At 40.0% G+C, this 22,738-nt stretch overlaps 2 protein-coding genes across 6 annotated transcripts in view; one reads left to right on the forward strand and one right to left on the reverse strand.

The window, feature by feature from the left end:
• Positions 1-22,738, reverse strand: part of Herc4 (HECT and RLD domain containing E3 ubiquitin protein ligase 4) — a 75,966-nt gene that overhangs the window by 1,991 nt on the left and 51,237 nt on the right. For 3 of the 5 annotated variants that reach the window (XM_041656497.1, XM_041656499.1, XM_041656500.1), the window contains 9 exons: positions 20,030-20,149; positions 14,882-14,905; positions 12,189-12,287; positions 10,651-10,818; positions 10,040-10,183; positions 6,368-6,534; positions 6,095-6,161; positions 1,693-1,775; positions 141-324 (listed from right to left, as the gene is read on the reverse strand). In XM_041656497.1, coding sequence (XP_041512431.1) covers positions 141-324; positions 1,693-1,775; positions 6,095-6,161; positions 6,368-6,534; positions 10,040-10,183; positions 10,651-10,818; positions 12,189-12,287; positions 14,882-14,905; positions 20,030-20,149 — 1,056 coding nt within the window. The remainder of the gene's footprint in view (positions 1-140; positions 325-1,692; positions 1,776-6,094; positions 6,162-6,367; positions 6,535-10,039; positions 10,184-10,650; positions 10,819-12,188; positions 12,288-14,881; positions 14,906-20,029; positions 20,150-22,738) is intronic. The other 2 variants (XM_041656498.1, XM_041656501.1) reach the window with 1 other exon arrangement.
• On the forward strand, positions 8,408-8,961 carry LOC121451035 (60S ribosomal protein L26-like 1). The gene has a single exon (XM_041656506.1). It carries the CDS (start codon positions 8,524-8,526, stop codon positions 8,959-8,961), a length of 438 nt encoding a protein of 145 aa, XP_041512440.1. The 5' UTR covers positions 8,408-8,523.

Consider the following 22,738-nt stretch of genomic DNA (forward strand, 5'->3'; position numbering starts at 1 on the left):
GGAGGGGCTGGGGTGTCTACCAGTGACACCAATGAGTTGTACATACGAAGGGCAACAGCATACAGATGGGCTAGTTTTTCAACAGCAAGCCATACCCTTCCCTTTCTACACTGACAGGTAAAGGCTGGTATTTTCCTTACCTTCTCCAGTTCTTTCCAGTCGTAATTTGTATTCCCAATAACCATAGCTTGTAATTCATTAGGCTGAAAGAGCAGAAGAACTTTTCCTCCACAGACTTTATGAAAGCCTGCATGGAAAGCATCAAATAAAGATGCCACCGATTTATTGAATATGTAATCCACATAGGCATCAACAAACTCTTGCCTAGAAACGAAAGCAAAGCATAGTTACATGGGTCACACACACCATTTATGGAGAATACTCAACACTGTCCAAGTCGCTTTTTCACTTCTTGCCACTTTTCAACTAAACTCAGAAAAGAGGACTTCAATGAAAAGGACACCATCATTATGGGGAAAACAAAGCCAAGCCAAAACCACACCAAACCCAGAATATGCTATGTACAGAGACCCTATCTTAAAGGAGAAAAAAAAAAGTCTACTTCTAATGAAAAAACAACAAAAGTATTTCAAAATAGACCCAACCCATGGAGAAATAAGACACTTTGTGATAAGAGATCTCCCTGGAAGCAGGAGGTTTATGCTAGAGAGAACAGATTTTCCATCCCTTTGGTTTCAATGAACCTATATAACATTCATACCCAAGGAATAGGTATTAAGCATTCTTTCTTTCGAGATCATTTTTTAAAAGTTACATATTCTTTGTTTGTTGTTTTCAATTTTCAAAAGAGGTTTTCTCTGTGTAGCCCTGGCTGTCCTGGAACTCACTCTGTAGATCAGGCTGACCTTAAGCTCAGATCTATCTGCCTCTACCTCCAGAGTGCTGGGACTAACAGGCACTGCCAGGCTAATAACAGTTTCTTTTCAAATGTGTGGAGGAGACACAAGTGGTTCTTTCCTGCCTCTCATGATATTATGGAAACTATAAAGAAAAATGCAAAGCTGGTCAGATGGCTTATTGGCTAAATGCACTTGCTACCCAGCTGGATGAAGGAGAGAAGTAACCTTCATGGGTTGTCTTCTGACCACCATACAGGCACTATGGCATAGTTGTTTGTAGTTACTGGCAGCCATGTGCCCTGGGGACAATGCTGGGTGACAAGACATAAAGGTTTCTATTTGATTCTTTACCAATCTTCCTGCTGAACTTCAGGAACTCCTCAAACCCTTAGCACTCTCTAAAAGTGGGTCAGACTCAGTGTCTTAAGCTGCTAGTCTGTAAAACGAACTGGTGGCTTCTGGGTGCTCCAGTCCATCTTACACCTCTTCCTCTGATCAGCTAATTAGCTGCCACCATTTCCGTTTAAACCGTATTTGCTGTTTTTCTTTTCATTTCTCTTTGTGCCGCTATTCATCATGATCTTTTCACTCTTTTACTTATACCTTAAAGGGGATTTCAGACTTTCCCATTAAACATTCAATTATGGGTTGTTTTTAAACTGTTTTGAGACGTGGTCTCATCATGTAGTCCTGGCAGGATCAGAGAGATCCTCCTCCCTTTGCCTCCTGAAGTGCTGTGTGCCACAACCTATAGCTATGACATGTTTCTAGTAACATTAGAGAATGCCTACTAACCCTTATCACTCCCACTGAGGTCACCGCAATCCCTTACCGATTTTGTTTGTTAACAGCTGTGTCTGCACCATTCAGAACCAGCTCTTTCACTTCTGTTGCACCAAAGTTTTCAACTGTGATCTATTAATTAAAAAAAAAAAAAAAGGTCAATGCCAGATTCGACACCTGGAATACTTTTAAATGTAACATTCTTCTCATTAAATATACAAACAAATCTATGCTAAAAAAAAAAAAAACAAAAACAAAAAACCGCTTACAACAAACAGAGCCACAACTAGGACTCTAATTTTCTAGTAGTCTGATATCCCACAGCAACCCCAATATATTACACCAAGTACTTGGTAGGTAAACACTGGCAACTTGAGCATTTCTTATAAACAAACCACTTCAGAGAAACAAAATTGCAGGAAGGGAACTCAGAAGACTGGGCAAACCTGAGAGATCTCTGCACCTACAGCAGTGCACTCTTCCACATGACAACAATTTCCCCAGATCCTTCTGCTATGTGTACTTGACAGGTAGTTTTTAGTTACATATTAATTTGGTTTATAAGGAGGTATATTATTTTAAAACCTTTTATTTTTCCTAATAGTCCATGTTTTGTATCCACAAACACTATGGGAATACATTCTTGCTTTCAATTCACTATGTAGTAAGGCAGGAACCCTTTATAAAAAGGATAAGAACAGAATTTTACCACACTACATAGGAATCATCTACACTACTAGACACAGACACCAACTCAACAAAAAAGTAAAGTAAGTAAAAAGTTCTGAAAGCGCATGACAAGGTGTTCTTAAAAAAAAAAGTGTATGAGAAAATATTATATAATGTAATTATATAAATGGAGGAATAAGGTGGAAAGATAGCAGCTAGAGACTAAGCGGATAGAGTGTTCCTTTGCAAGAATGATGAACTGGGTTGGATCCTGAACACCAAGGCTAGGAGATATGGAGAAGGCAGATACTGGGGATCAGTCCAGCAAAAAAGCAAGTGCAGTGAGCTCAGGCTACAGTAAGGGACCTTGTCTCAAAAGTAAAAAGCAAATGAGGAAGACATCCCAATGTCACCCTCCAGCCTCGACATGTGCTGTGGGACAATGGTCTGTACCCTGTCACTTGTATTTTAATAAATGTGATTGGCCAGGAGTCAGGCAGGAAGTAGGGGTGGGCAACGAGAACAGGAGAATTCTGGGAAGTGGAAAGCTCAGTCTGTAGTCATCTAGATACAGAGCAAGATATGACTGCCTTGCCAAAAAAGGTACCAAGTCATGTGGCTAACATAGACAAGAATTATGGGCTAATACAAGTTATAAGAGTTAATAAGAAGCCTGAGATACTAGGCCAATCAGTTTATAATTAATGTAGACCTCTGTGTGTTTCTTTGGGACTGAATGGCTGTGGAATCCAGTGGGACAGAAATCTCAGTCAAAACACATGCACCACATGGGCAAGCAAATCAGTGTATATACACCACACCCATCCCCCCATATAATATATGAATAATAAATTTTTATTGCCAAACCTGAAACTTGAATACAACCCCTAAAATTAAAGGAAGGAGATAACTGACTCCCCTAAGTTGTCCTTTGAGCTCTACACGGTCAGTGTTTAAGCCCGTGTGTACACATACACACACGAGTATACTAATTTCTTAAAAAGAGAAATAGCTTTTATGTTTTCGTAGCTTTTATTGTGCAAGTGATAATCAAAGGAGTGTGGAGGATCTCTAAGGCAGCTGGAAGCAATGTTCCTGAATACATAGGAATATATGTATTAATAAATGAATCTGAGCTTAAACTTCACAGAACTCAATATTTTATTCAACTACAATACTAACAAAAAGTCAAGAAATGAGACCAGAGAGATGGTCCAGTGGTTAAGAAGAGTTCAATTCCCAGCACACACATAGCAACTCACAACTGTAACTCCAGTTCTAGGGTGCTCTAACACCCTCATACAGACATACATGCGTGCAAAGCACCAATGCACCTAAATAAACAAATTGTCAAGGAGTCTTAAACTGACAGTGAATCCACTGAAAAGTGGAACCAAAATTTAACAGACATTGGAAAGCATTCAAAGTTCCCTCCCTCTTCTTTCTTCCGCCTTCTCAACATTTGTCCCCAACCCCTTGTTCAAAACAGGGTCTCAATGTATTGTTCTGGCTCTCTTGAAACTCAACCAAAAGATTCATGAGTCTGCCTTAGAGTTTTGGGGTTAAAAGTGTGCACCATGAGACCTGGCTATTATTATTTTTTTTTTCTTTTTTAATCCTCCCAGATTCACTCGTGCCTCTTATACTCCCCCAATTTTTGGGTCTTTGTGTTTGATTTTTTTAATTAATTAATTAATTTATTAATTATGTATGCAATATTCTGCCTGTGTGTATGCCTTCAGGCCAGAAGAGGGAACCAGACCCCATTACAGATGGTTATGAGCCACCATGTGGTTGCTGAGAATTGAACTCAGGACCTTTGGAAGAGCAGGCAATGCTCTTAACCTCTGAGCCATCTCTCCAGCCCCCTTTGTGTTTGATCTTTCTAAAGGAACTCATCAATCTAACTGTGCTCACTGTTGTATAACAGTCTTCCCCAAGACTGAAATACTTCATCTTGTTCACTAAGCAAGAAGGTAAACAACAGCTGGGTGGTGGTGGCCCACACCTTTAATCCCAGCAGGAGGCAGAGACGCAGATGGACTTCTGAGTTTGAGGCCAGCCTGATCTAGGACAGCTAGAGCTACACAGAGAAACACTCTAAAAAACAAACAAGACACCACAAAACAAAACCAAAACAAACAAATGTGGGCAGTGGTGACATCTGACTTTAAACCCAGCACTCAGGAGGCAGAGGCAGTTGGATCTCTCTTGAGATCAAGGCCAGCCTGGTCTACAGAGCAGACAGACTCAGGACAGTCAGAGAAACCCTGTTTCTAAACAAACAACCCTCCTCCATATCCCCCCAAACAAATAAAACAACAAATCAAACAACCAAAAAAAAAAAAAAAAGAAAGGTAAACAACTTAAAAGGCTTCAGGAAGTCCCCAAGACTGATCAGATTCACTAGGTTCTTCCCTGCCAGAGTAAGCAATAAAAGCTGAGTCCCTCTCAGATAGAAGGAAACTGAACTGAAAAAAAGACTGAGAGCAGACCAGCTGCCTGGAAAAGCAGAAACAACCAAGCTGTCTGGAAGATGTTTAGACTAGAGGCACCTAGAAAGGACATTCTCCAACCTGCTGTCCCAGCTTTGTGACCAATCTGTCACCAATGTTGGGATGGGCCTTGGTGATGTAAGTAACGTACTTTAGTGTTATCAGCACATCTTCCCTGGAAAAATTTGTCATACAGCACCCAAACATAAAGGGTATGTGGTCATCTGCTATGGCGTATGGTGAACCTACCAAAAACCTATCTAAAAAGAAATCTGACTGTCCCTTCAAATAGAAGCCATCAACTTAGGTGTGTAAATCTAAGTGTAGGTGTGTGCCTCTGAAGGACGGAGGCAGTGGTCCATGGAGCTAAGTTAATGGCAACTGTGAGCTTCCCAAGTGGAATGCTGAAAACTGAACTTGGGGCCTCTATAAGAACAGTAGTGTTCCAGGCCCCAGGAAATTTTTTCTTCTGGAAAAACTAACAAACAAAAACAACACAGTAATTTTACATTACATTAATGATACAGGTTAAACATGTATCAGATTTCCTTACAAATACACCATTCACATTCTAATATATTAATGGTCTGGCAAGAAAGCTCAGAGGGTACAGGTACTTGCTGTGCAAACCCGACAGTATACGTTCAGTTTCTGGATCCACGGTGAAAGGACAGAACTGACAGAAGAGAGTCAAGGATGACAACCAAACAGACACACTGGAGGAATTCATCTACTAAGTAGTTTAAGCTCATTAGCAGTTCTCTTTTGTCACTCTTTCCATCTTCTAATCATTCCTATAGCTACAGGTTCAGAAGTGAATAGGTCTCCTGAATTTAAGTTCCCTTATTATTATGATTAGTAAAGTATGCAATTTCTGAAATCACAGAGCTGGTAAATAATGACTAACATGCAATTATTTCAGTTTTAACTGTAAAACAAGGATAAAAAATCTCATAGAATTGTTGAGAAAAAAATGAAATAATGCATGTAATTGTGGCTGGCACATAGCAAATGTTCAATAAATGTTAGCTGCAGGGTTAAGAATTCCATGCATGGGGATAGAGAAATGGCTCAGAGGTTAAAAACAATGGCTGATCTTCCAGAGGTTCAATTCCCAGCATCCCAGCTCACATCCATCTGTAACTCCAGTCCTAGTCTGACCTCCATGGCCAGCAGGCATGCATGCTACTCAGATATACAAGCAGACTAAACATCCACACACACTGGAAAAGAGAAACCCAAAAGCATAGCTGTTAAATAAGGCCACACAGTGTCTGCTCATCTTACTGTGAAATTCAGACAAAACGTTTCCTCTATATCATCTTCTGGATAGTCCAACAACTGCTGCATGCTTCTGCAAAAAAAGAAAAAAAAGAGTGCTTCTTTAAAATAAAACAGGTTATTGTGATAATTCTGATATGAATAACTACATGTAAGACTTTCCTTTACTGAAACAGTGTTTATTTACTTAAAAAATGCTGGCAGAAGAACAAAACATAAATACTTCTAGAAGGAAAGCTTTCTGTCCTTTCCTCTCTCTTAGCACTGCTAAGCACTAACCTCCCAACATCTGGCATCAGCTCCTTCAGATCATCCAAGGATGGCTTCCGTTTCAGCAGTTTCTTGTATAAAGCCAGAGGAAAATGGAGGTCCACGATAGTAAAGTTATAGATTGCTAAGCCACAGATAACACCAATTAAATGGAACAAATCACTGTCCTCAAATGTCTAAAAATACAAAGAAAATTATAAAAGACTTTTATTCCAAATTAAAAACCTTTATTTCTAATACAAAACCACATTCTCCACAGTAGAAAATTCTAAAGACAGAAAAGTAACAAGAAATTAGCTCATTCGTTTCCTCATCTCCCTGGCATGATCATCACCGGCTACATCTGCATTCAATACTTTCTTTGTAAAAATTTGCTTAGTAGCCAAGAGTGGGGGTGCACACCTTCGACTCTAGTATCTGGGAGGCAGAGGCAGGTGAATCTCTAAGTTCAAGGCCAGCCTGTACTACAGAGCCAGATCCAGGGCAGTCAGGACTACAGATAGACGCATGGCTTTACAACTGACTGTTATTCCAGAAACAAGCATTTCCATGTTATGAAACATAAACTTGGGCTGTCAGGCTTGCCTACTGTGGGATGGGAAGGAACAAGAGGATAACTGATAGACAATAAAAGCAAAACTTAAAAATGTGTTCATGGGAAGTGCCTATGTGTGCATGCACATGTGTGGTGGCGGAATGACAACACAATGTGTCACTCTCAAGAAAGCTCCTTGAGGCCTTTCAGGCTGGAGCTCAACAGTCAGTCTAGCCTGTCTGTCCAGTGAATCCCAGAGAACCTCCTCCCTTCGTTAGCACTGCGGTCACATACTACCATTCCTAGCTTTTGGTTTGTTGTCATTTTGAGAGAAAGGGTCTAGCTTAGTCTAGATGTAGTCCAAGCTGTCCTCAAACTCACCTCTCAAGCAACAGAATTATAGATGTGAGTCACTATACCCTGTTTTCATCATGCCTTTTTAAAAAAAAAGATTTATTTATGTATACGGTTGTGTTGTCTGCAGAGAAGATGGTATCTGATCTCAAAATCCTGTGGGACTATAGTGAGACACTTTTGAGTTGCCATGTTGGAACTGAACTCAGGACCTCTGCAGAGCAGCCAGTTCTACTTAACCACTGAGCCATTGCTCCTGAACCTTATGGCAGGGTATTGGGGATCAAACTCAGGTCCTTATACTTCTAAGGCATGTGCTTTGCCAAGAGAGTCATAATCACAATCCCTAAAACAGTAACCTTTTTAAAAAGATTAAAGGCTGAGAGTGGTGGAGCATGCCTTTAATTCCAGCACTAAGGAAGGAGTAGGCAGCTCTGTGAGTTGGAGTTCAGTCTGGTCTGCATAGGGAACTCTAGGCTAGTCAGGGCTACATTTTGAGATCCTGTCTCAAACAAAAACAAAAATATCAAAGTACAATATACATTCATAATTATGGTGGTGTACCCCTGTGGTCTTGGCAACTTGGGAGGCTAAATATCAGGAACTCAGCCCAGGGTGACAGCACACATTGGCAGAGGTAGGCAGATCTAGTTCAAGGCCAGCCTGGACTACATACTGAGCTCCAGGACAGCCAGGGCTACATAGAGAGATCCCACTAAAATAGACAGACAGACAGACAGACAGATAGATAGATGAGATAAACATCAACAAAAAATCCAAAGGAGTTATTTACAGGAGAAAGGAGAAAACGACATAAAGCTTAGCTTCTTCCAATCTATTCTCTAAATTTGACTGTACAATTACAAACATTTATATACTTACAAAACTAAAATATACTAAAATAATCAATTTTTAAAATTCATTAAGTTAACCTAAATATGCAGTTACTGATAGAATAGTCATAATAAAAATTGAAAATGTAGTACGACTATTTCAAATAACAGCAAACATCATTGTATCATGACTATACCCTAAATATGAAATAAATCAAACACTTAAAATGTATTTTCATTTACATCACAATATTGTTGCTATTGTTTGGCTTTTTTTTTAAGTTTAACTTATTTATTATTTATGCAGTGTTCTGCCTGCCTGCCTGCATGCATGCATGCATGCCAGAAAAGGGCACCAAATTTAATTACAGATGTTTGTAAGCCACCATGTGATTGTTGGGAATTGAACTCAAAACCTCTGGAAAGGGATCGCAGCCGCCAAAATGAAGTTCAATCCCTTTGTGACTTCTGACCGGAGCAAGAACCGCAAACGGCATTTCAATGCACCTTCTCACATTCGGAGGAAGATCATGTCTTCCCCACTTTCCAAAGAGCTGAGACAGAAGTACAATGTTCGCTCAATGCCCATTCGAAAGGATGACGAAGTTCAGGTTGTCTGGGGACACTACAAAGGCCAGCAGATTGGCAAAGTGGTCCAAGTGTACAGGAAGAAATACGTCATCTACATTGAATGGGTGCAGCGGGAAAAGGCTACTGGCACAACTGTCCACGTGGGCATCCACCCCAGCAAGGTGGTGATCACCAGGCTAAAGCTGGACAAAGACCGAAAGAAGATCCTGGAAAGGAAAGCCAAGTCTCGACAAGTAGGAAAGGAGAAGGGCAAATACAAGGAAGAAATGATTGAGAAGATGCAGGAGTAGGGGCGTCTCATACAGTTTTCATTAATAAAGACTGCTTGAGTAGTCCTGTCTTGTGTGGTGCTTTGAAAAAAAAAAAAAAAAAAAACCTCTGGAAAAGCAGCCTGTGCTCTTAACCTCTGAGCCATCTCTCCAGCCCCATTCTGCTGCATTGTTGAAGTCTAGAACATTTAGTGGAACTATCAGAGTGCTGAGGGTTGCCAGGCAACACCCCTAAGTCTTTAAAGGACAAGATAATGTAGGTGGACACCAGTAAAGATAACAACCGCAACAAACAGAAACATAAGATCAAAAACTACACTGTAACTACTGGAGGGCGCTAGAGAACAGGTAACTGAACAGACAGGCCCCTTTCCTGAACTAGACACACAACAAATAATGCAGGGTTGTTTCTCTATACAAGTATCCAAGATAGTACAATCACAGAAGCTTTATTTTGTTTCTCCTCAGCAATTATCCTAGTGTTACCCTCATACAACAAAGACCACAGACACCCACAGGACCAGCTGGGCCCTTGTAACTAGTTAACTCTGCCCCTGACAGTCATAGCCAGCTGGTGGGAAGATCTGGTTCACACACGACAATGTTCTTCTAGCCCTCAATCTAATGCTAAATGAATCCACTCTAGAAGAGAAGCTAACATGGTGATTACTATTCAGTTTTCCAAACTGAAATATACAGAAACAAAATTCAGCTTTTTGGTTGTTTTATGAGACAGGGTTTCTATATGTAGCCCTGGCTGTCCTGGAACTTGTTCTCCAGACCAGGCTGGCCTTGAACTTAAAGAGATCCTCCTATTTCTGCCTCCCAAGTGCTGGGATTAAAGGCACAAGCCACCCACCACTGCCCATCAGCATTGTTCTTAAGTTGATTGGTCCTCAATTTATTTTCTTAATTTTAAATGTTAAAAAAAATGAGGGTTGTGTTTTGACAATAAGCCTAAAAGTTCCTAACTTCAAGTTGTAATAAAGCAAACCTCTGGCCAAAATACGTTAGGAATCTAGTCTTCCTGAGTGAATCTGATACACAAGGTATAGAAACAAAGATATAAAGAAATAATTGTGGTAGGTGGGCATTTTACCTGATCTGAAAACCAAATAAGCCTGGAATCTTCATAATATCGAAACATGCCATATTTAGGATCCAATAATTCCCTCATGATGAGCAGGAAAAATTCTTTGCGTACACCTCCCGCATCAACAGCATCTTCTCCAACAAATATAACCTAAAAGAGGGTAAGTAAGGTCAATACTGAATCTTAACAAATATAACCTAAATGGGTAATGTGAACATTGAATGGGCTGTAAAGAAAGTGCATTTCAGAGACCCTGTAACATGCTATTTATTGCTAATCATTTAATTTCCCTGAGGCTAGAGAGCAGGCTCAGTGGTCAGGAGGAGCGGTAGCTCCTGCAGAAAACTCAGTTTGCTTCCCAGCACCCACTTGGTGGGTCACAACTATCTGTGAACTACAATTCCACAGGATCTAACCCTCTCTTCTGACCTCTGCAGGCCTCAGGCCACACACAGCGCACATACATGAAGGCAAAACATATGAATAGAATAAAGTAAGCCTATAATTTAAAAAAAAGACAAAAACTTTCAAATACACACAGACACACACACACACACACACACACACACACAACCTGAAACATAAGTCCCAATGTCTATAAAGAACTGCTCACTTACTTTGAGTGGCTTTTTGTAATCTATGTTCTTGGTTTTCCTGAGGACTTCCATTGCATCTCCTACAATGTTTTCTCTGCGAACCACTAGAATTAAGCAGGGATTCACAGACTCAATCACTGGCAGAAAAAGAGAGGAGACATTCTGTCTGTGGGCCTGGTCAATAGCCATCTAGAAAACAAAAACAAACAAAAATCAGCATTTTATTTTGAGACAGTTTCATTTAACCTAGTCCGGCCCTGAATTTGCTATGGAGCTGACTATGGAGATTTGAATGTGTATGGCTTCCATAGGCTCATGTATATGAGTATTTAGTTCCCAATGGTGGACAATATTTAGGAAGGATTAGGAAGTATGATCATGTTGGAGAAAGTGCGTCACTAGGGGTAGGCTTCCTGCCTGCAGATTAGGATATAAAACTCTAAGCTACCGATTCAGTGCTATACTTGTCTGCCTTCTGCCACGATGACCAACTAAGACTGTAAGCAAGCCCCCAATTAAATGCTTTCCTAAACAAGGTACTTTAGTCACGATGTCTCTTCATAGCATTAGAGCAAGGACCGCTATGAACTCCTGCTTTGCTCCACTTTCCAAATGCTGGAATAGGGCTGGGATCACATGTAAGCATCACCATGTCCAGATTTTATTTTAGTTAGCATCGAGTAATCAGTTTCATTGTGATATCCTCAACACACGTATGCACACACACACACTCTCTTTTTTTTGAGGCAGGGTCTCACTGAGTAGAGCTTTAGGTAGCTTAGAACTCATAGACATTGACCTGCTTCTGTCTTCCAAGTGCTAGATTAAAGGCGTGTGCCACCTTACCCAGACTCTTCCATGAACTAGTTTTTAAAATCTTCATTGCGAATGGAAAAACTCATTGTAAAATTGAAAGAGGAAGGAAAGGAGGGATTCTGGAGGCAGATCTCAGCAGTAAGACCCTCCCCTGCCAACACCAACAAAGAAAAAAGGAAGGGGGGGGTCCCTATGACCAGCCTCAAGGAAATCAATCTTTCCTTCCCTCTGTCTATTCTGAACCTAGCTGTATAGACCAGGTTGGCCTCTGAATTCACAGAGCTGGGACTAAATGAGAATTTATAGTGTCACCATGCCAGGCTCCAGACAATTTGAAACTCTTCCCACTGAAGTGATGAAATGCTTCCAAGTTTGATTTTATCTCACCTTTCACTTCTTCCACTTTTTATCACCATGAATAAAGGCTGCATTACTCTATTTTTATTACAGTTCCTTTTTGAGGAGCAAGGGGGTGGGTTCATGAAGAGAAGTCCGGACAGGAACTCAAGCAGAAACTGGGAGGCAGAAACTTAACATGGCTCCTTTTTAAAAATAAGCAGCTTTCTTTCGCATGTGTGTGTTTACAGCAGTCTTCAGAGTTACACAAGGCACCATGCAAAGGACAACCTACAATACTGTCCCCACACATAACACACTATGTGTGTTTCAATTATTTTAAAAAAAAAAAGAGAGAGAATTTTTAAAAGCATCCCCAAATCAAATGAGCACTGTACAGTACTTACCTGCATCTGTAAGACTGCATCTGTTTGCAACAGAGTAGTTTTTGCTTGGGCATCAAATACAAATGGATATGTACAAATTGTCACAGGGATATCGGCCAACTGGAAAGAAAAGAAAATGACTTATTAGTTCAAGCTGGTTGTGGTCTGTTGGTGCTGTCAATTTCGGTAAAGATGATCATCATACTCTGTGTTCATTCACTGGTATGGTTAGAAATTATCAAAAATGTCACTCTTTTTATTTTGGCTTCTCAAAGTAGGGTTCACTGTGTAGCCCTGGCTGTCCTGGTATTCACTCTGTAGACCAAGCTGCCCTAAGCTGCCCTCGATCTCAGAGACCCGTCTAACCTGCCTTCCAAGTGCTGGAGCTAAAGGTGTGCGCCGCCACCACCTGGCGTCACTCATTTCTGACTACAGGACTTTTATTTTATATAAGGCAGAATAAACCAAGAAAGAATTACACAGAGTGCATAAAATCAAAAATAACAGGTGGCCAATGAACTCAAGGCTTTGTGAATGTCACCTAAGTCCTCAACCACTGAACTACATCCTCAGCCCTTTGTTTAAGCCCGAGAAGGCCTCAAACTCTTAAACTTCCTATCTTTGCCTCCCAAGTGCTGGACAACAAAGTGTGTGCCACAAGTGAAAATAATGTAAACAAGGTAACAAAATAGTAATCCCCAGGTGATTTTTGTTTCGGACTTCAGAGACAGGGTCTTTCTACATAGCTCCGAGTGTCCTGAAACTCACTATGTAGAGTAAGCTGGTCAAGAACTCACAGAAATGCACCTGGCCCCTGCCTCCCAAGTGCTTGGATTAAATGTGTGTGCCACCATGCTCGACCTAAATTATTTTGTAAGAGTATATATGTGGGTACGCTGATGTCATACATGTGAAGGTCAGAGGTGAGCTCTTTCCATGGAAGGCGGGGGGTGGGGTGGGGAGTCCCACAGACTGATCCCAGGCTACGGGCTTGGCAGTAGATGCCTTTATCTGCTGAGCCATACTGCTAAAACTCTCACACAAAAAATAACATTTAAAAACTTTTATTTTGTGCTTGTCTGTATATGCGTGCAAATATGTATATGGAGGTCAGAGGACAACCTCCAGCAGTTAGTTCTCTCCTTCCACCATAAGGGCTCAATGGCCAATGCCTTCACCCACTGAACCACCTCCATATTCCTTAGTCAGTCTTCTTTCTCTGTCTCTCTCCTTGTTGTTGCTGTTGTTTTGGGGGCAGGGTTTCTCTGTCTATCTCTGGCTGTCCTAAAACTCGCTCTGTATACCACACTGGCCTTGAACTCACAATGATCCACTTGCCTCTGCCTCCCTGAGTGTTGGCATTAAAGGCGTGTGTCACCACCGCTGGCTGTCTTCATATTTCTATATATGACTATGGAGCTCTATTAAGCTTGTGGTTCTCAGCCTTCCAAACACTGTGACCCTTTAATACAATTCCTCATGTTGTGGTGACCCCAATCATAAAATTATTTCTGATGTTATTTCATAATTGTAATTTTGCTACTCTTTAGAAATCCTAAAATTTCAGACATTCTTAGGCAACCCCCACGAGAGGGTCATTCGACAACCACAGAGGTCATGACCAAAGAGGTTGAAAACTGCTGGTTTAGTTTCTACAGGAAGTCTATGTGCTTACAATATTTCAAATCCTAATCATGTTTTCAAAACTGTGTTTTTTGAAAATTTTTCCCCTCTCCAACACAAACTCTTATGGTGCCCACGTAGCACATGGAGCCTTTGCATGACAGGCAAGAACTCTAGTACTGAGCCCTACTTGATACCAGTTCTATCTTTTCGTAATTGTATGTGATACTTACCTGAGGAAGCAAACAAACAATAGTTTATAATCTAAGCCAAGAAACACCTCATTAGTTTGGGAAAACCGGACCAAATAAAGTCTAAAGCAAAGCAAAGCAAAATCTAGCACTGTAACATAAAAGAACATAAAACCCCCGGTTCTGAAAAGGAAGTTCAGGGTCACTCATTAGTCAGGTCAAAGTACTAGAACTTTACATATTAAGGTCACAAAAGAGGTAACATTTTTTATAGTAATTATTAGTTTAAAATTTCTTTAATAAAATTTTATTCTGAGAACATACTGCATTTTATATTGGGAAACAAGGAGAATAATTCTTGTTAGAAGGTATCATACAGGTGTAATGTTAAGTAACATAATTTTTTTTGTTGCTGCTGTTGTTTTTTCCTAAGATAGAGTCTCAGGGTACAGCTGTTCTGAACTCACACTATGTAGACCAGGCTGATCTTAAAATCAGATAATCTGCCTGCCTCTACATCTCAAGTGCTAGGATTAAAGAAGCATGCCATCACACCCCACAGCAGCATTTAATTCAGAAGACTTTTCTGAATTAATAATATACAGGATAACTTAAATAGATTTTTTTTACACTCCCCCCCCCCTTTTTTTTTTTGCTTTTTCAAGACAGGGTTTCTGTGTGTAATAACCCTAGCTGCCCCAGAACTTGATTTATAGACCAGGCTGGCCTCAAACATACAGAGCTCTATCCGCCTCTGCCAGGGTTAAAGGAGCACCATGCCTGGCTTAGAGTTTTATAATACAAAAGTTAAAATACAAAAATGATAACAAATTTGACTCTTCACAAAGGAAAAAACAGAATATACTTCAGGAATATGAGACTTTATTACACCAAACTTACCTCAGTTAATCCATGGCTGACATCCTAAGACAGCAATGCAGAATGCAACAATGAGGAAAGAGCAATGTTAGTGTTCTATTTCTAGTCAAGAAGTAGTTCATTTATTTTGCTACAGCTGAATATTGATTTAATGATGTAGAAAATAAATCAACAAAAAAGTTCACCACCCTACAAGCAACTTCCGTGTCTGTATCTATAAACTTAAGCTTTGGGGTTCTCTATATCATGAAACTAATACGTTTGAACATTGTGAGATCTATATTCAGCAAGTAAGGTTTCCTACTTGCAGAATTTACGTAGACTAGCAAACTAATTCTAAGCCTAACACATCTTAATGGCTGTTTCTTTACCTAGAAAATGGAAGAAATATTTTCAGACTTGACTGATCTCAATGAAGTAAAAATGTTTAGTATATTAAAATATTGCATGGAAACAAAATAAGAAGAAAACCGCCACAAATTGTTTTGGGACAGATAACCATAAAGATATAAGGTATCTTAAAGTGGTTGGTTTTTTTTTTTTTCCCCCTTAAAACTTCTTTTTGAACCGGTCTCTCTGTATAGCTCTGGCTGGAATAAAACTTACTATGTAAGCCAGGAAATCCTTGAACTCAAGAGATCAGATGCCTCTCTCTCTCTCTCCTATATTCAAGTTGAGTATCACCACGCTCAGCCTGTCCTTACATTATTTTGTTTATTGTTATTATTGCACGATAGAGAATACACGTGTGCCTTTGGGAGTCAAGAGGCAGCTGTATAGGTGGTTTTCTTCCTTGCACTGTGGGTTTGCACAGCAAGTACTTTTACCAATCACTGAGGCATCTTGCAAGCTCCCTTAGTGTTTTTGAAAACATTAACATAAAATAAAAAGCATAACACAGAACCTAACAACGGGTTGCTAAATTATAAAAATACAGATTTATGAAGGAAAAATAGTGAAAACTTACTTAAATGGATAGAAAAGGAATATATACGGTTTTCCTTCCAATTCCAGGGATTAAACCCAGGGCTTTACACATACCAAGCCAGTTTGAACAGTGAGTCACATCCCCAGCCCATAAATGTACAAGCTTTTTTTTTTAGGAGGGTCTCATGTATCTCATGCTGGTCTTGAACTTAGCATGCAGTTTAGGATGATCTTTAACTCTGATCTTCCTGCCTCCTGGGACTGTAGACATGTGCTACCTTGCCTAGTTTTGTTTGGTGTTGGGTATCAAACCCAGGGCTATTAACACCTTAGACAAGCATGCTATCAACAGAGTTATATGCTTTCTTACTGAGTGCTTCCACATATGCTCAGGATTTAGACTTCTAAGTACAAGAATCTCCAAAAGTGTGCCACTAAGTTTACACCTGGTGACTACTGTAGTGAACACTTTGGAATGTCTTTGGAATGGCACGGATTTTTAGCTGCTGAGAATGTAAATAATATTATTTATGATGCAGACTTCAACCATCTGATATCAGTTCTGCCCTTAGGATATTCAGGCATGGAGGAGAGATGGCTCAGCAGTAAAGAGCATTTAGTGCTCTTACAGAGGACCCAGGTTCAGTTCCCAGCACCCACATGGAGTTTCACTACCGTCTCTAATGTAGATCCTGGGGATCTGATGACCCCTAATCTGACCTCTGCAGGCACCCTATCCACTCATACACACAAAACAAAAAAGACAGCCACATTGTGATAAGTGACAGACACCCAATAAAAGCACTGGGCACACGTTAGCTTCATTGCTTAGCAATCCTCTGAGCACTATCAAATATCAATGCCACATACCCATTTATGATTTTCCCATGAGAAAAGAACAGATGCTAATGACACCTCTCCTAGAGTCTTCCTGATGTGCCTTCACTTGACCAATTTTAATTTGTATTCTTAACAAACTACATTTGGTTGTGTGGTAGCTCTCTAAGTTCTATGAAATTAAGAACAAATGATAGAACCTGAGACAGAGTGGAGCAGACCCCGTCCCAACTTGGCAAGTGTGTATCAGAAATAAGGACAGTCACAAGTGGTTTTCCTACAATTTGTAGGTGGCTAAATTCTAACATGCTTTGATAATTGAGAAGAACTCCCTACCTGAGGAAGTTAAATATCAGTGTGTCCTCCCAATGCTGGTCTATCCTGATGTTACACACCTGCCCATCTATCATACTAATGAGCATGCCAGGTTGCTAGTTCAATCACTATTCAATTAAATTCCCTAGGACAAATTTAGACACACAGCACAATACTGAATGAACAAGATTTATAACTTACAAATATATAACAAAGCAAAATAAATAAATGAACAAATAAATAAATGACCACAAACCCCAAGCCCCCAAAAGAGCCACTTAACTTAAATCTCAATGTAATTGACAAACTAACATGGATCTTTCTTTTCTTTTGAAAAAAGCAGAATGAATTTCTGATCATTTGCCTCAACTTTTTGAATGAGTGTTGGTATTATAAATATGCCCTACCATACCGAGGTCATAACTTTGAGCTTTATTTTTAAAGCATTTATTTGTGTGGGCGTGAGTGGGTGGAGTGCACACATGCCATAGCCACGAGTGAAAATCAGAGGACAACCTGTAAGAGCCCTTTTCTTCCACCACATGGGTCCCAGGTCATCAGGCTTGGTAGCAAGATCCCTTTACCTGCTGAGCCAGCTCAATGGCACACACCATAACAAGGGGGGGGGGGGGGAAGGAAGGAAAGAAGGAAGGGAAAAAGGAAGAAGAGGAAAAGATAGCTAAACAGATAAGAGTTCTTCCAGAGAACCAGGTTCAATTCCCAACACCCACAGGGTAGTTCACAACTCTAGTTCCTGAGGATCCAACACTATCTTCTGACCTCACCATGGTACACAAGTGAAGGCCAGATACACACATAGGCAAAACACCAATACACATAATAAAAATACTTTGAAATTGCACATTATTATTATTTTGTTTTTTTCAAGACAGAGTTTCTCTGTGTAACAAACAGTTCTGACTGCCCTGGAACTCACTCTGTAGACGGGGCTGGCCTTGAACTCACAGAGATCTACCTGCCTGCCTCCTGAGTGCTGGAATTAAAGGCATGTACCACTATGGCCCGGCTGCACTTTACTATTTTTAAACTGTGTGTATGTGAGTGTCTGTGTATGGGTATGTGTACATGAGTGCAAAAAGGGACATTGGATCCTCTGAAGTTGGAGTGACAGATGGCTGTGAGCCATTATATGGGTGCTGGGAACTGAACTAAGGTCCACTGGAAGAGCAGCCAGTGCTCTAACCACTTAAGCCATTAACTCTTGGTAGGGAACTATAAACAAGCTGCAATGATGACACAGGGAAGCTGAAGCAGAACTTTTCCAAAGTTGAATCTAGCCTGAACTTATCTTCAGAAAAGTTTACAACAAACCGGCCACATAAGCCAAACTGGCATTCATATGTTTATGAGTACAAAAATACAGGCATACATGTATATACATACTTGTACTTGCATACAAATGTACACATCACCACAAAATAGCATGACTATCTTTAGGATCGTCTTTAAAACTTTACTAAAACTGTGTGAAGATGATGCCCAACTTAGCATTAAGACTGGCAATGATGGTGGTGATGATGCACAGCTTTAATCCCAGCACTCAGAAGACAGAGGCGTTGAGGGTGGGGGGGGGAGAGTGGACAAACAAGGACAGGACACAACTCTGAGCTCGAGGTCAGCCTGGTCTACCAGACTAGTTCCAGTGCAGTCAGGGCTGTTACACAGAGAAACCTAAATGTGCATCTTATTTCTTAAGATTTCAAGAAAGTCTTAAAAGTTCTGCATAAATGCAAAAGTTTGATGAACTCTCTTTGTTTTAAAAACAAAGGAGAGATGGCTCAGCGGTTAAGAGCACTGACTGCTCTTCCAGAGGACCCGGGTTCAGTTCCCAGCACCCACATGGCAGCTCACAACTGTCTGAAAATGCAGTTCCATGAGATCTGACACCTTCACACCTATGAACATAAAGTTAAATAAATCATTAAAAAAAAAAAAAAAAGGAAGAGCTAGGTGTGGTGGCATAAGTGTTTAATCCCAGAACTCTGGAAGCAGAGGGAAATGATCTCTGTTGAATTCAAGGCTAGCCTGGTCAACATAGCAGGTTCCAGGCCAAGCAGGGCTGTCTTCCAAAAAGGGAAAAGAGACCAGCTTTCTGCAATGATTTCACATTCACGTGTAAATGGAGACAGGAACTATATTATAGATCAGAAAGAATGAGAAGTAAAACAAAACGAAAAACACTAAAAAAATTATAGCCCTCAATTACCTCATTCTTATCAGAAAACGGTGAACAACAAAATAGTTCCTTAACAGATTTAGTCTGAAATCATCACAGCTTTGCACTAAGACATGTGTGGATAACGAGACTACCAAATTTCATGCAAATATTGAAAGACAGAAGAGTTGTTATCTTAACTAGGTTGTCTACAGATGGTATTACTTTTCCATTAGGCTGGCCCAGAGCTCACTGCCTCAGCAAGTGGAGCGCTGAGACGACAGGTGTATGCCACTGTGTTTGGTTCTCGTGGGACAGTAAGTATCTGGTTACTAAAGACCTTCAGTCACGCAAAGAAGCTCATCCATAAGTGGACAATATTAACAATCTGAAATTAAAAAAAACCTCAGCGGTCCCAGAACTCTCTTCTGCTTCTGAAGCAAACATCTTATAGCATAGCTAAGAGATCCAGTATCTACTATGCTGAATATTAGAAAAGAGGCGACCTTAAAGAAAATAAGATGAGTTCAAAGTCCACGCCACCCTGCATTTGCTCAAGAAAAATACTATCTGTCCTGTTGGTTTGGTGTTGAGAGAATATCTCCTATATACAATGCATTTTTTTTTTTTTTTTTTTTTTTTGGTTTTTCGAGACAGGGTTTCTCTGTGGTTTTGGAGCCTGTCCTGGAACTAGCTCTGTAGACCAGGCTGGTCTCGAACTCACAGAGATCCGCCTGCCTCTGCCTCCCGAGTGCTGGGATTAAAGGCGTGCGCCACCACCGCCCGGCACAATGCATTATTTTAAAATAACTACTTGGAGTAAAAGCTATGAAAATACTTATTTGCTTCCAAAATGCTTCTTTTGTATTGTAACAAATGGCGCCTAAGTTCAATCTCCAAGTGTAGAGACGTACCACTCCATAGGCTTGCTGTTGGACCCAGTTGATATAATCATTTCTTATGTCTATCAATTCTTGTACTTCATGTATATAGAATTTGTCGTATTGTATAAGGTGTCCTGTTTTCTCATTTACCTAAAAAAGAAAAAAGAAGTGTAATTAACATTAAATTTAGACAGTACTTAAAGCAGAGAGTAAACAGCTCTTAAATAGAAAAAAAGGCTTTGGAGATTTCTTTAGCTAATTTTCTATGGGGAAAAATACAATTACTGAGTGCCTACTATATATGCAAAATCCTTATCAGGTGCTATGGGAGACAAAATATTTATAGGATGTGATATCTACCTGTGTTCAGTACCCCAAAGTCTAGAAAAAAAATACCTTTACAACCAAACACACTATAAAATGTATAAATCAGAAACTTTATGGACTTCAAGATGACAAACAAGACCTGAACAGTAATAGCTAATACCTGATAAATGCTATACTATTTAATATCTGATTAGACAAGACTTTTAATTATTCTTTTACTTTCATTTTTGTTTATATGACTGTACACTACACATGTGGAGTACCTTTAGAGGCCAGAAGAAGGGGTCAGATCCCCTGAAGCTGGAGTAAAAGGCAATGGAGAACACCTGACATGGATGCTGGGAACTGAACTCAAGTCCCTTAATAGAGTAGTAAGTGTTCTTAGGCACCGAGCAATCTCTCCAGACCCTGATTATAAAAGGTGGTGTCTGGCTACGGTGAAAAACAGACAGACAAAACAAGGCTGCAGACTCACTTGAGAGATAATCAAGTACACAAGCAAAGGTCATCCCTAGTGAAGAGCATCACCGCAACCAATCCTGGGACAGTGCCATCTGCTGATGCAATGCAACAAGCCCACACCTTTTTATCAAGCGCACTAACCCGAACTGAATCAAGTCTTAGAATCTAAATTCTGGTTTGCAGAAAATACAAAGGACAGTCAAGCATCACGATCACACAAGGACACGATCACAAAAATCCTCAATTGTGGAACTTTCACAACACGCACCACAATTCTTCAAAAACCAAGGAAATAGAAATTAAGGAGGGAAAAGAATGAAGGGTTCTACAGTGAAGAAAAGGGGGAAGGGCTAGGTCCTGTGAGATGGTTTAGGGATAAAGGAGCCTGCTACTATGGCAGGTCTGGTTTGAGTTTCTGGAACCCATGTGGTGGAAGTCTTCTGACCATGCAATGATAGCCGCAGCACCTCCCACATACATAACTAGAGACTGCCAGGTAAAGAAGCTTACAAAGTCACCCTCCTCCTCACAGTAACAATGACAATTTTTTTTTTTTTTTTATTTTCGAGACAGGGTTTCTCTGTAGCTTTTAGTTCCTGTCCTGGAACTAGCTCTTGTAGACCAGGCTGGCCTCAAACTCACAGGGATCTGCCTGCCTCTGCCTCCCGAGTGCTGGGATTAAAGGCGTGCGCCACCACACAATGACAAATTTTTTAACCATAAATAATGTTTTCTTTCAGTAACAGAATTAAACTAAATGACAGTCACAGAGAGGTACAGTACAAACTTCTAAGGACTCCTATAAGAGAATTATCAGAGCTAATAATTTGCCAAAATCATGGAGTAAAAGTTCAATACTTAAAATTTTCAACTCAATTTCTCTACCAAGAAAGCTCTGAAAAGGAAACATTCAAATTATACACAATTAAAAATATAAAATATTGAGGAACACTTTTTAAAAAATGATTACTTTATGCACATGAGTATTTTGCCTACATGTTTGTCTGGACCAGAAGAGGGTGTTGGATCCGCTAGAACCGAATTACAACAAATGGTTGTGAATGCTAGAACTGAACACTTGGGTGCTAGGAATTGAACCTGATTCTCCTCAAGAGCAACAAGTGCTTTTAGCCACTAAGTTATCTCTCTAGCTGCCTAGGGGGATTTTTTTCAAGGATACATAAGACCTATGAAAATGGTAAAACATTAAAAGAACAAAGAGACCTAGATAAACCAAGAGAAAGACTATGATCACAGACTGTAACAAAATTTAATTGGATTCTGCAAACCCTGTTTCAACCCCCTCTCCACCAAAAAAAAAACAAAAACAAAAACAAAAACAGTGCCTTAAAGAACATCCTGCTATAAATGCTAGAAATAATATTACTATTCTGTAGAAAACCACTTGTCTACTCAGAACTGGAATGCCGAGGACTGATATATGCATGGGGTGACACAGATGGCTCAGCATTTGCAGATCCTGCTGGGGGACCTGGGTTGTGCTCCCAGTACCCACAGGGAACCTAACAATCTCCAGTTCCAGGAGATCTAAATGCCCTCTTCTGGCCTCAGAAAGCACCAGGCATGCATGCATATGTCTATGTACATGGTACACAAACATGTAGAGAACACACCTATATACATAAAATAAAAATTAAAAAGTGTGACATGTGGTATAGTCACAAATGTTTTATAAAAATGTACACACACTAAGATAAAGAACAACAGGCTAACAATTGATAAATCTAAGATGGGAATATAGGTATTCATTATACTTGTCTTACAATGTTCAGTATTCATGAAAATAGTTAAAAACTGAAGAGGGAAGAGATCAGGCATATAGCACAGTGTAGAGGCTGGCTTAGCATGCAGAAGATTCTGGGCTTATTACATTACAGATACACATTCATAAAACTCACAAGTGTAAAGATTTAAAAAAAAAAAAAGGCT

The sequence above is a fragment of the Microtus oregoni genome, unplaced genomic scaffold (genome assembly GCF_018167655.1).
Source record: "Microtus oregoni isolate MIOR12 unplaced genomic scaffold, Mior012 000007F_ref0000211, whole genome shotgun sequence".
Taxonomy (NCBI): Eukaryota; Metazoa; Chordata; class Mammalia; order Rodentia; family Cricetidae; genus Microtus; species Microtus oregoni.

Excerpts from the sequence above, each read along its gene's own strand:
- LOC121451035 (XM_041656506.1), top strand. The coding sequence starts at position 8,524 with ATGAAGTTCAATCCCTTTGTGACTTCTGACCGGAGCAAGAACCGCAAA.